Here is a 14,446-nt window from a genome sequence, read left to right as displayed (position 1 = left end):
ACTCATCAAACCCGTACCAAAAATACCCATATTGTAAGGGTTTTCAAGGAATATCAATAAACCGGAAGTCGCCATCTTGGAATTCAGAACCACCTCAAATATCGTTTTCCGACATGTACTCATCAAACCCGTTCCGAAAGTACCCATATTGTAAGGGTTTTCAAGGAATATCAATAAACCGGAAGTCGCCATCTTGGAATTCAGAACCACCTCAAACATCGTTTTCCGACATCTACTTATCAAACCCGTTCCGAAAATACCCATATTGTAAGGGTTTTCAAGAAATATCAATAAATCGGAAGTCGCCATCTTGGAATTCAGAACCACCTCAAACATCATTTTCCGACATCTATTCATCAAACCCGTTCCAGAAAAAAACCTATATTGTACTAATTTCCATGGAATATAAATGAGCCAGAAATGATTTTCATTCACCTCTTTTTACGATGTATTTTCAACGTAAAAAAAGATTACGTTATTTGGGATTTATGTCGTAAAAAGAGTAACGTAAAAAGAGGTAACGTAAAAAAAGTTTACGTAAACGGAGGTTTGGGTGTATATATATATATATATATATATATATATATATATATATATATATATATATATATATATATATATATATATATATATATATATATATATATATATATATATATATATATATATATATATATATATTTAAATAATTTTCGCCTTCTCTAAAACGTGTCTCCAAAAGTAGCTTGCTTTTGAATAGACGTAGTTTTCAATAGACACGCATCGTATTCACAAAATAACACACCGTTAAAGCTAGTCTGAATATTTATTATGAAAAGAGACTTATGGTTGCTTACGTCTATGGGTCAGAATTTTGGTTTAACCCAATATGCGGAACTGGGAATCGAACCCATATACTAACTTGCGTCAAAGGTGATAGTCTTAACCATCACGCTATACCTGCCCCTTAGTTGAGTATCAACTGGTTATTAGTTGCTGTTTGAACGGAATCTACGTGCTGTCACATTGAGTATTTACAGAAATTAACAGCTAAATAGGTGGTAAAATCTTCATTTACTTTCTTTGATTAGAATGAAACAATTCGCAGCTATACTGATTTTTAAAAAGGGTGAATGTATTTTTGCGTGCACATTCTTAAGATCGTTGAAGCTCGGAAAATGCTTACTGTATAATTATGGTAAGAACAAGATGAATTCCGGTACTCTACCAAAGATATTCATAATATAATAAAATTAATATATAAATCCTTCAATTGATAGTTTTTATCAGTAGACAGTCAAACAAACCGATATCGGTTATTCTTTTGAGAATCGAAGAAAATTATTTTGAAGAATGTAACAGTGTTATATATGCTAGTATGATTGATATGAGAAAGGCATCAATTACACCACTAGGTGAATTAAAACAGGTTTTGTTGAAATGCGTCGCTTCTCTAGAAATCGTTCACTGAAAAAATCTATACTGAAATAAACTGAAAACTGAAAAATAAGGCCATATTTTATCAATTTTGAGATATTAGGTTTTAAACCTGTTGGGTTTCTCCTAGACCATTCTCGAAATATTTAGACACTATATGCAATTGAATCGTTGAATTGTGCAATTTCAACATGTTGTAGGTAATTTCATATTCCATTTAAAGCAATTGTTTTCGTATCTGTAGATTTATTGAAACGACGCAATTCATAAAAAGATGGGTTCATATAATTCCGATGTTAACATTTCAAATGGGCCTGAAAGCTAATGACAGATTCTGTTAATTAGGGAGTGTATCGAAAATAAGCTATCCACAAATTTTTCTTTCAAATTATGATAAAAAACAATAATTTATTCAAGCTAAAATTTGATCCTATATTGAACGAGGTTATAATTGAGCATAATGAAAACCGGAGGAAATTTAAGTTATTCCTTCACGAATTTTCGAACTTTCGATCGAACGCTCTTCATCAAGTTCCTGACAAGTGTTGCATCGCATTTTTTGGACGCTTGAGCCCAATTTTTTTTGAACTCCTGCATGTTCCCAGCAGCCTTATCAGTCTTCTTGAAGACCCTCTTCACGTTTGCCCAGTAACGTTCGATGGGTCGAAGCTGAGGGCAATTTGGTGGATTGTTTTTTTTTTCTCAACGATATTTATACCCTTTTCCGCAAGCCCATTGACACTAAATCGGCCAAAACAGTGGAGGTGTACTATGCTTCTTATATAAAGGCAGGAATCTCTTCTGGATACACTCAGATCGATAGATTTCTGCATTTATAGTTTATGTAGTGTAAAAAATGGTTGGTTTCAAACCACAGGAACATAATGCTTGCCATACCAGTACCGAATTTCTCCACTTGAATCGACCTGTCCAACGACGACAATTAAGTATTGTGGACCTGGACGGGTTTTAGAGACATCCTTTACATAAGTCTCATCGTCCACCAAAACGCATGTATCCGGACACTGCAAAAGACGCGAATACAATTTTTGGGCCCTTGTTGCTGCTCGCTTTTTCTGTTTTACACTTTGTTTCGAGATTTCCTGCTTCTTGTAGGTCTTCAGGTGATTTCGCCTCTTGATACGCTGGATCATTCCGACACTCGTTCCTGCTTTTTTTTCCCAAATCACGTATTGACATTGATTTATTCTTCATTATTAGAGATACCACTTTCTGCTCCAGTTTCCGGTTGGAAGAACCGGGTTTTCTGCTTCTTCCTGGTAGCTCATCCATAGAATAGTGTTCCCCAAACTTATTAATGATGGTTTTAACACTGGCATGATGAATTCCAAACCGCTTCGCCAATTTTCGCATAGTAATACCCTTCTCACTTAGGCATGTGTCCAGAACCTTAATTTTCACTTCCTTTTCAATACGCGACATTTTGAAAACGCAGAATTTCAACCAGAACTTTTCCACGTTTTTGGTTTCGCCCCTTTAAGTGACGCTGTACAATTTTTAATACTCTTCACCCTGTAATTTCAAAACCGAAAGTTGTATTCGAAATTCGTGAAAGCTTTGTATGGGATCATGAAACCATTAATTTGAATCTAAGTTTGTGAAAATCGGTCACGTTTTATCTGAGGAAAGTGAGTAAGCAATCAGCTTAGGTGTTGGTTTTCGTTTTCTTTATAGCGTGTACGAAATCAAACAAAACCCGCTTTGTGCATTGTTTGTAAAGGCGAGTTATGTTTTCTTCTTCCGTGTCAGCTCGTACTTCCTTCGGTGCTTCCGGAACTGGAAATGGAAAACTATTAGTGCCGAATCAATTGTATATGCCTAAAAATTAATAAATTCTTCAAACTAGACGAATCTATCAGTCAGTTTTATGGGATTTGTACTTGTGATTGCCCTCGTTTATAAAAAAATTGAACATTTTCCACTTATTGTACTCTAGTTTCGAAACCGAAAGTTAAATCTGGATGAAATGTTCTAAAAAAAATTGAATAGTTTTAAGAGCTTATGAATCCAGCTTATGAAAATCGGTCAAGCCATTTCTGAGAAAATCAAGTGCAGGTTCATTTTGTAAATTTTCTCCGTAACTCCCGAACAAGAAGTCGGATCGAGATGAAATTTAATAGCCATCAATGGAACTGTAAGGCTTTCAATTTGAATCCTAATGGAAGAAAATCGGTTGAGAGGCCTCTGAAAAAATCGAGTGCACTTTTTCTTTATTTTTGTGCTCATTTTACCCTGTTACCCCCGAACCGGAAGTTCGATCCGGGTAAAACTCAATAACAACGTATTGGACCAAGAGACCTTTGTTTTGATTCTAAGTTAGTGCAAATCAGTCTCAGAGCTCAGAGGTGTTCAGTTGTCAAGGATGGATATAAGAAAGGCCTAGGCTAAATTGATAATTAGTTGAACCAAATAATAGCGATACGTTTGTATTGGACCTAGGGGTGTTATTATTTGTATTTGTTTGAACGTTTCGAACCTCATTTTTATATCAGATTGGCTCAAACCTCCGTTTCTAAGTGCGAAGCCAACACAGTTTTGTGAAAAGTGTTTGTTTGATGAAATTACACTGGGTCAGTTTCAGTTTTATCAAGAGAAAACGTCATAAAAATACAAAACAAAATTCATCCCTGTTACGAGCGTAATAATGACGCATTGTGGCAATTTTTGTTCGTAAGTAATCAATCATCGCTCATTCTATAGTTACAATAAACCTAGGGAAGGTAATTATTGGAAAACCTGGGACTTTTGAATATTAAAAGCTTTAAAAAGTTCGGTTTCTGTCATCCGTAGTATAAACAACCACATGGAACTGACAACTGATAGGTTGTAGTCCTATAATCATTCATTGCGTACTTAATTAATTAAGTTTTTCCCACAAAATTAGGATCTTGGAAATCCAGATTAGAAATCCATATCAAGGATTCCTCTACAGTCTTCTACATAAGAGCGTGGTCACGATTACTCTCGATCGGTAAAGTGGAATGGTGTGATTTTTTTTAACAGAGAGGACAATAGTGTCCTTCATGCAATGCTGAGAATAAATCATCTGACTATTGTTTACAATTAGATCTCAGCATTTTTCCAAAAAGAGTACCGCGTACGCTTCGCGCTTCGAAGCTGCCATCGTCGTCAACGGTCAAGTGTTGTTGAACGATAATTCTGAAAAAAAAATCGCTAAAATGATGATATTTTTCATCATTTAGACCCAACCCCCCCTTAAAATGATTCATCCACTTACTCACAAACTGTTTCGACTTTTGCATGTATTTCGCCGCGGCAGTTTGGCCAGTCACAAAAACACTTCTTCGAAGCGCGAAACGTACGCGGTACTCATTTTGAAAAAATGCTGAGATCGAATTGTAAACAATAGTCAGAATATTTATTCTCGCATTACATGAAGGACACTACTGCCCTCTGTGTTAAAAAAATCACACCATTCCACTTTACCGAACGCGAGTAATCGTGACCAGGCTCTTATGTAACAGACTGTAAATGTAAAAGCATGTTCACATATACTTTATTTTCACGGGTTTGATTTAATAACTTCAGATTCGTTACATAATCCTGGGTACTTAGAATTGCAGCCTGATGTACAGTTGGAACACGAGCTTCCTGTCTGGTAAACGGCTTGACCGACGACATTGGTTATTGAATAGTTACACACAAAGTACTTTCTAATCCATGGCCAATCATAAAATCCTACAAAGGAGCATCCTATTTGTGTTGCACGATCCGAGACTATCTGAGTGAAGTGTCCAATCGCAGGTCTGCAAAGAAAAATGAGTATTTTTTTACAATTTTCGCTTTATGATTTTCAACATACCCATTATAACCACGAGGATACTTAGCGATTACAGTTTTGTTCGCAAAGCGATATTCCAAAAACCAAGTGTTTATAAACAAATTGATAAGATCGACATCAGCAATGGTCATGCCGTAGTAGCTTTTGATGGCAATATTCTGACCTACGGCTTTCAGGGTCTCTGTATTTCGACACTTGTCATGACCATAGACACATTGACGTGCGTTGGCTGCTGCAATGTCTGCCAGTTCTCCATTCCAAACCTTCAAGTAGTTTGCTTTTCAGTTAATAAATGTTTCCGATTATGATAGTGCATCTACAAACCATTGTGCCCATCCTTGCAGCTGATGGGTAGTACTCGCTCTTGGTACAGAGCTGTTTTCCCGTAGCAACGTTACTTCGAAGTTGATTGTGTAAATCTACGATGATAGCGCGTTTCTCCTGATCCAGCACAATTTCTTGCGAGTTTGGGCCACACTTGGGTGCTAATGATGCTAACCCGTTGCACGCGATATGAGGAATTCCAGGGGCACATAGTGAGGCGTTGCAGTAATCAACCGACTGGGAAGATCTCACCAAAGTTGTTATGATCACTGTGACAAAATTATGAGACTCGAATGCGAGAGAATAATTTTCGAATTTGTAACTTACTTACTAAAATAAGCCGCATGATGTAGATTATTCTCTTACTGGTCCTCATGGAAGAATGACTGTAAATAAATAAAACTAGATAACAAATTAGAACAAATTTACTCATTTGGCACGTTCATCGCAGAAAAATTATTTATTTTGAAAAAGCGCTTAGACATGCGGTTTTGGTCGCATAACCATAGGGGCTAAATGTGGGTTATACGGTGGATGACTCAACAGTTGAATGTCTTTAACGTTCTAAAAGTAATTTAATATGAGAGCTTGCATGTTCGTCATTCAGAAATATTTCTCTTTGCTGATTCTAGCAAACAAATGGTTCTACGTTGCTTCAATGAAACGATTTCAATATGTCCGGTTTTTGTGAGATACAAGCGACCATTAGGATCGATGTGCTCCGTGCGCGAAAAGCTTTTGTAGGAGTTGGCTCTTCTTGAAATCTCCCACACTGTCGATTATTGTTTAGTCTCAGGTATTTTATTATATAGAGGTGCGAATTCAAATACGTAGAATAAAACAGTGGTAAAGGCAGCAAGTGGGCCATTTATGTGGTTGCACCGTTCGATGCGAACAAGATACATTTTCATCGAAATGTTGACAGGAGATGGTTGGTTCTTTTGATTTTCATTTCATATAATTTCTGAAGTAATAGCTGCATCGAAAATATTCGAAAAAAAAAACGTGCTTAGTCCACCTAGCAGTGAGATGATACTTTTTTTTTTATCAATCCGCATGTTTTTTTCATGAATATTCTTCGGTATTTCAGTGTTCATGACAGGAAACTACATAAACCAAACCGATTCGTATGGCCATATGACGAATAAATTGCAATAGTTTTGAGTCCAACTTCAAAGCTTTTCGGGATTGTCATCTTCTATATCGGTTTGAATTTTAAAAATTCATCATCCTATAATTCCAGAATCGGAAGTCAGAATTGGATAAAATTAATTAATTTTGTCTTTGTCGATTTGGCTTTGACGATTTTTGAGAAATCGATTAAGCTTTGCGAAACTATTCGATACTGGAACCGGAATTCGAAAATCGGTGTAGCCGATGTCAGATAAATTCACCTGAGTAGCTGTATAAATTACATTTGTTTCAAAATGTTTGAAAATCAGTGTAGACATCTTTAAAAATCGTAGTGCGAAATAAATTTTTGGGTACTTTCCGAATCGAAAACTTATTCAGATCGCTTATTCGCTAAAACTGAAATAAGTTTATTTGGTTATCGACTATCTAAATCTACAAACCCGAAATACTTGATTAATTGATGTGAAATGGACATTTTTATGCTATTCACCCTGTATCCCCTAAACCGAAAGTTGGATCTAACTAAAAAGCAAGATGTTTTATAGAATCTTAAAACTTTTCATTTGAATCATAGATGGTTCTTAAATCGGTTCAACCATCTACGAGAAAAATCAGTTACACAATTTCAATTTCATTTTACATATCATCCTGTACTTCCGGAACCAGAGGTCGGTACCAAACAATTCCAAAATCGGTCTGAGGCAAAATGTCATGAAAAAGTATGCTGTACACAGTCTTTTTGGTACTCGGAAACAATTGTATGTTACAGTATAAAAAGTCGTGTTTCATGTTGTTCCCAAGCATTGCTTTGTCATACAATGCAAAAAACTCCTACTGCTGGAATAGGGGGAAAAGTCGTTTACACAAAAATGTCGATATCTCCGTTGAAAATGTACGGATTTTAACAATGTATGGCTTGTTTGATAGTTATTACCGTGCGGAATCTAAATCTGGAAACATATTCTATTTTCAAGGTCAATTGTGACAGATACTGTCAAAAACTGAAAATTTTGACATAAAACTTATAAACGTATAAGGGGCTGTCCATAAAAGACGTCACGCTTTTTTTGACAATTTTTGACTCCCCATCCCCCCTTTGTCACAAATTGTCACAGAAGCAAAGACCCCTCCACCCCCCTATGTCACATGCCACGAATTCAAAATAAATAAAATTCATCTCAATACATTCTCAATATGTATGACAAACCATACAAATATGAGGGAAAAATCGATTTATTACATGCTGTCATTAGATTGAAAAATATCCCTAAAACTACAAAATCATCGGAATTATTTTATTAATATTAATTATATGAATTAACAAAAGTATTTGGTTGGAATTGACGAAACATTAAAATCATCTGTTTTATTCCTCCAACGGGTACACAGATATATTATTGATTTAGGTAAAGAATAATATTTCCTTAGTGTAGCATACAGGACTGAGAAAATAAAGACCAAAACCTCATCAAAACGAGATCACTGCCGGATAATCTTTTCAAGATCAGTTGATCAATAAATTTTAAATCACATCGATCAATATCGGTACTGATCTTCCGTCACACAAAGGGTAGTGATTTTAAGCTAAAATGATTCTTGATTTATGTGAGTTCAATCATTGGATGATTCGATAAGCTTTGATGTAGGATGAGGAAAATCACATATGATCAAAATAAGACATGACATGATCTACGTCTGAAATCGTTGATCTTCCGCCCTTTTTCAAATGAAGTACAATTGAATAAACTGCATCAGAATCAGATAAGAGAAATTCTTATGATATGCTATTATCAATGCTAGAAAATCAAATTACTGATAAATTGTCAGTGCATAACTTAACTTAAACCGTTTGAAGGCATCTTTTTCTTTTTTACTCATATTAGGCAAAATTTATTAATTTCGCTAATTTACTCGCTCCTCCGTGCACTTTTGCTGATCACAACAAAAATTCTTTTCTGCATCATTCATTTCCGAATTTACAAGAAGAAGCTTTTACATCAACAAATACACGTCCTCCTATAGAATGTAAACGTTTATTGTGGAGATTTTTTCAGGAAATAGGGCAAAGCAGTGAAATAATTAGGTTTTCCAAAAATGCGCTCATTGAAAATATTGGACGTCACATTCCAAAAACCTCCCCCCCTTCCCCCTGTCACAAAAGGTCACGTTTTATGAAACACCCCCCTCCCCCTTTCGGCGTGACGTCTTTTATGGACAGCCCCTAACTCAAAAAGTAAACATCCGATCTCAAAACCATTCATTAGGGTGACGGGGAGACCTTTCATTTGCGACTAGTTTGATCAAAATCGGTCCAGCCATCTCTGAGATCTCAACCTATTAGTTAACAACACACACACACACGGACATTTGCTCAGTTCGTCGAGCTGATTCGATGGGTATATGACATTTCGGGCCTCGGAGAATTTTTCTAAAGTTTGAGCGAATTCTATACCTATTTTTTATATATATAAAAACCTGTTTTAATCCACCTAGTGATGTAATGATGCCTTTCTCATGTACATATAATATTGTGGTATTCAATTCAAAATTTTTCTCTTCGATTTTTGAAAGAAACCAATAGATTGTTTGTGCATAACATACAGAATAAAACAGTGCTTTGATTACGTAAATCATCCTTAAGAAAACGAAATGGGTTCACTATTATATGCACTTCCGGTACCGGAACCCGAGAACCGGTATAATCAAAGTCGGTTCGTACCAGTGCGGTAAAATTTCATTTTCAATCGAATAATATAAGATGAAAATGAAATTTATGGCCGCTGACCGTCAGCATATCCCTGCTAATTCATTTGACTTTTGCTGCCATTTTCAAGTGAAGCTCCCGGAATTCATTGTCAGTTGAATAATCGTTGATAGTCATTTGAAGTTTTGATTGCTCAGTTTCAAGTGCCAAGTAGTGTAACTCCTTCATTGCCTTCGCTCTTGGTAGTAAGCAAATTCGAATGAATAGAATTATAAATGGAGTAAAGTATTAAAAATGAAAACTGAAGGAGGAAACAATTAATTTATGTATATTCTGTGATTGATATTTCAGCAATCTGGTTTGTCTTTCATCTATTATCTTGAACCAATTGGAATGTTTACATGAACCTCATTTGAAGGCCGCTCTCACACTATTGAATGAGATATTTTGTTACTTCAAGAGATCAACTGACGGTGGTTAAACTGAGCCTCGATTGAAGAGAAACGATTGATGACTGAATGCTGCCCGTTCGGGCCGTCAGCAAACATTGTGTGTGTCAGAGAGTGAAGTTTACTGCATTCGAGAGATCGTCAATGTGTTCCACATTCAGTTTCAATTGAATTGAATGAAGTTTTACAGCACTGGTTCGTTACGGCCACCAACTAACATGACATACAAACTCTTCTCAAAAAGTGAGTGAGATCCATTATGGTATATATGATCACTATTTCCGGTACTTCCGGAATCGGATACCGGGAACCAGGATAGCCGGAATCGGTTTGTTTAGTTGCCTACTGATAATGACTATCGATTTGTGTAGTTTTGAGACCAGTTTAGAAAATTTTTTACGTTTTTTTTTTCGCCGGTTTAAGTGACGGTGTACAATATTGAACACACTTTACCCTATAATTCCGGAACCGGAAGTCGGATCCGGATGAAATTCAGGAATTCCGTCCATTCAGACCACGAGACCTTTCATTTGAATCTAAGATTGTCAAAATCGGTTCAGCCATCTCCGAGAAAACCTAGTGAGATTATTTGACACATACACACACACATACATACACACACAGACATTGCTCAGCTCGATGAACTGAGTCGAATGGTATATGACACTTGGCCCTCCGGGCCAATTTTCACTAGTCGGTTTTTCAAGTGATTGCATAACCTTTCTATATGAGAAAGGCAAAAAGGTAAAAATCAGAGATGTTTTAAGAATTTTCGAAGATGATTACAATTTCTTTCTAATTTTCGGAAGATCCGACCTCCGACATTGATATTTCTTTGGACTTTTTAGTAAAAACTAAAAAGCCGCCAAGGCGACGCTAGCCGTGTTGTCCGCCTCGTTTGCCCAGTCTACCCATAGTTAGGTTTCTTTGCATTAGTTAGGTTCGAACAAGCGATAGCGAGGTCGGACAGCACACGAACAAAAACGACATGGCGAAGCCGTAGTATTTATTATTTTATTTGCACTCAGTAAACTTTGAATACCGCAAATTTAGCTTGGTAGATACACTTAAGCAGATTCTTTGAAGCTTAGTAGCTAATACTGTCCTGTTAACAAGTTTTCTCGGAAACTCCGTTCAGAGGATCATGAATCAAACATTATTCAAGAAAGTAGTCTTTTTTAAATATGAGATATTTCAGAAAAACACTTGTAGATCAACAAAACGGTTGTTAACGCTATCATCTTTTGTTTGTATTTATTTCAAATCAATTCCAATTTAAAGATTCGGCGAAATAACTCATTCGGCGAAATGTAATTCGGCAAAATTGTCCATTCGGTGAAATGGCTTTTGACGAAATGACCTTGACCCATGTGTGTATGTATTAAATGGTGTGTTTTCAGAGTGTCACAGCTGTTTTTTACCTGTTTACCTTTTTTATAAATATAAAAAATAGGTATAGAATTCGCTCAAACTTTAGAAAATTTTTCCGAGGCCCGGAGGGCCGAGTGTCATATACCAATCGATTCAGCTCGACGAACTGAGCAAATGTGTATGTGTGTGTGTGTCTGTATGTGTGTTGTCAACTAAGAGGTCGAGATCTCAGAGACGGCTGGACCGATTTTGATCAAACTAGTCGCAAATGAAAGGTCTCCCCGTCATCCAAAACGCTATTGAATGGTTTTGAGATCGGATGTTTACTTTTTGAGTTATACGAAGTTTCATGTCAAAATTTTTTTGACAGTATCTGTCACAATTGACCTTGAAAACAGAATATGTTTTCAGACTTAGATTCCGCACGGTAATACCTATCCAACAAGCCATAGATTGCTAAAATGCGTCCATTTTTAACGGAGCTATCGAAATTTTTGTGTAAATGACTTTTCCCCCTATTCCAGTAGTAGAAGTTTTGGGCGCTGTATGACAAAGAAATGCTTGGAAGCAACGGAAAACACGATTTTTTATACTGTTACATACAATTGTTTCTAAGTACCAAAAAGACTGTGTACAGCATCCTTTTTCATGACATTTGGCCTCGGACCGATTTTAGCACGGCTCGTTTTTGGCAACATAATCGTTCGAATATGATATATATAAACCAGATGATGGCAGAATTTTTTTAAATTATATTGTTTTAAACTACTTACAGCAATAAATGCTGGAAGAACATAGCATCCATATACCATTCGAATCAGTTCGTCGAGATCAGCAAATGCGTGTGTGACAAATAATTTCACTCAATTTTTTCGGAAAATTTCTTTGCTACCAATTCAGATTCGTATGAAAAGTCGTCCTAAACAAGGTTCCTGAATTGTGTTTGGATCCGATTTCTGGTTTCGGAACTACAGGATGAAATGTGAAACGAAATTAAAATTGCGTAACCCATTTTTCTCGTAGATGGCTGAACCGATCTAAGATACAAATGAAATCTAAGAATAATCTAAGATTCAAATGAAAAGTTCTAAGATGCTGTAAAACATCTTGCTTTTCAGTCAGATCCAACTTCCGGTTTAGGGGATACAGGGTGATTAATATAAAGATGTCTATTTCACATGAATTAATCAGTCTTATCGGGTTTGCAGATTTGGATAGTCGATAATTAAATAAACTTATTTCTGTTGTAGTGGTATACAGTTTTCGATTCGGAAGGTACTCAAAAATTTAATTCGCACTACGATTTCTCAAAGATGACTATACTGATTTTCAAACAGTTGAATCAAATGTAAACTATACAGCTCCTGAGGTAGATTTAACTGACTTCGGCTACACCGATTTTCGAATTCCGATTCCTTATGGTACTATACAAAATTGATGAGTTTTATTCGATTCCAGCTTCCGATTCTGGAATTACAGGGTAATGAGTTTTTAAAATTCAAACCGATATAGAAGATGACAATACCAAAACGCTTCAAAGTTGAATTCAAAGCTATTGCAATTCATTTGTCATATTAATTTATGGCCATACGAATCGTTTACGTTTATGCTGGTTCCTGAATACCGGTTTTGGAAGTACCGTAAATAATGGCGAAAAACTCTAAAGTGGCACTTACTTCGACATATCATGGAATGCTCAATGGATTATTACACTTTTAGATTCAAATTCGATCCGGTTTGCAGTTTCGATATTACAGAGTAATAAGTGAATAGAACTTTAAATTGCCGCTTGAAACGACGGTCATTAGAATAATGTCATAAAAACTTAAAACACCGAAGAATATTCAAACAAAAAACACATGCGGATGATAAAAAAAGGTATCATCTCACTGCTAGGTGGATTAAGCACGTTTTTTTAAAACAAAATGCACAAATATGAATATTTTGGCCCAAATTTGGTTTTACTTGAAAGATCAATCCTTGACAACCAGACGAGCGATTTAACATAGTCCCACAAAAAAATCAGGGACAATTAGATCACACGATCTAGATGACGAATCGACGGGTCATAACGTGGGGTGACATGATCACCGAAGATGCGCCGTTCTGTTGAAACCAAAACTCTTCACGATTGATGCCTTCGATGTATTGGAAAACATAATTGTTGAGCATGAAACGGTAACAGGGTCCATTCACCGTGACGTTGGTTCCATCCTCATTTTTTTTGCCTACCACACTCCCACACACCAAAAAGCTTCGATTCGTAGCCCCCTTTGATTACTTTGGTTTAGTAACGGTTACTATCAGAGTATAACAATAAGCTCGGGGACAGTAAGGATTTATTGAGAATAATTTTTAGACATCTGTTCTGTAGAGTTTGGAGTTTTTCCAGATAAGAACTAGCGGCTCGCCTCCACACCAATATCAAGTAGTTGAGCTGCGAATTAAAAATATTCGCATTAAAATATTAATCAATAATGGATACTAGTCACTATCCATTGAGTTAATAATAGCATTGATGTCACTGTCAGGATAGGGCAGAGCTGTGTCGTCAGCGAATAGTCGTGTAGTTCCTTTAAGCTGTAAATTGTCTGTGTCATTAATATATAAAGGAAACAATAGTGGTCCAGTATAACTTCCTTGTGGAACACCAAAGTTTATTTGTAAAGCAATAATGACCGATGATGCCACTAGCGAGAATTTCACACCAAACAGTGCACTTTTCTGGGTGTGATGGTGTCTCAAGAACTACGTTCCTTTCGTTCCAAAAACGGTAAACTTGTTTATTCACAATTCCATTGAACTAAAACTTTCTGTGCGTTTCACAAATTGAACTATTGCTTTCGAAATAAATTTTCAGAATTTAAAAGAGTTTTTCTGGTGTAAACCTATCCATGATTACTGAACAAAACATCAGAAGTAACTTTGACAGTTGGATGACCAGAATGATAGTTATCCCTATCGGAAGATGTGGCACTTTTGAAGAACACACAGGATGTAACATTTTCGTGCACACAATTTTCTCAGAGATGGATTATTCTGTTTTAACAAACTCAAATTCACCTCAAAGGTCTTGCAGTTAGAGCTTAAAATTGTCACGCATTCACAATGAAAGAAACCATTCCAGCAGTCTCATCTTACTGTCTCATTCGTAAATGACCGACACCAGAACAAACGAAGAGAGACGAATCATTTTCGTTTCTCATCAAAACAATGAGAGAGCAT

At 36.1% G+C, this 14,446-nt stretch overlaps 2 protein-coding genes across 11 annotated transcripts in view; one reads left to right on the top strand and one right to left on the bottom strand.

The window, feature by feature from the left end:
• LOC131431035 (uncharacterized) overlaps nucleotides 1-14,446 on the top strand; it is a 256,155-nt gene that overhangs the window by 126,508 nt on the left and 115,201 nt on the right. The gene's annotated exons all lie outside the window — the stretch shown is intronic.
• The window catches only part of LOC131431033 (venom allergen 3 homolog), a 59,569-nt gene continuing 46,765 nt past the window's right edge, over nucleotides 1,643-14,446 (bottom strand). Inside the window, exons 2-5 of one of the 3 annotated variants that reach the window (XM_058596446.1) lie at nucleotides 5,891-5,965; nucleotides 5,564-5,832; nucleotides 5,261-5,502; nucleotides 1,643-5,204 (exon numbers count right to left, since the gene is read on the bottom strand). In XM_058596446.1, the coding sequence (XP_058452429.1) occupies nucleotides 4,961-5,204; nucleotides 5,261-5,502; nucleotides 5,564-5,832; nucleotides 5,891-5,939 (804 nt within the window). In that variant the 5' untranslated portion in view covers nucleotides 5,940-5,965 and the 3' untranslated portion in view covers nucleotides 1,643-4,960. The remainder of the gene's footprint in view (nucleotides 5,205-5,260; nucleotides 5,503-5,563; nucleotides 5,833-5,890; nucleotides 5,966-14,446) is intronic. The other 2 variants (XM_058596448.1, XM_058596447.1) reach the window with 2 other exon arrangements.

The sequence above is a fragment of the Malaya genurostris genome, chromosome 2 (genome assembly GCF_030247185.1).
Source record: "Malaya genurostris strain Urasoe2022 chromosome 2, Malgen_1.1, whole genome shotgun sequence".
Lineage (NCBI taxonomy): Eukaryota > Metazoa > Arthropoda > Insecta > Diptera > Culicidae > Malaya > Malaya genurostris.
Note: the sequence above shows the minus strand (reverse complement) of the source record. Positions and strands in the feature narration are given on the sequence as shown.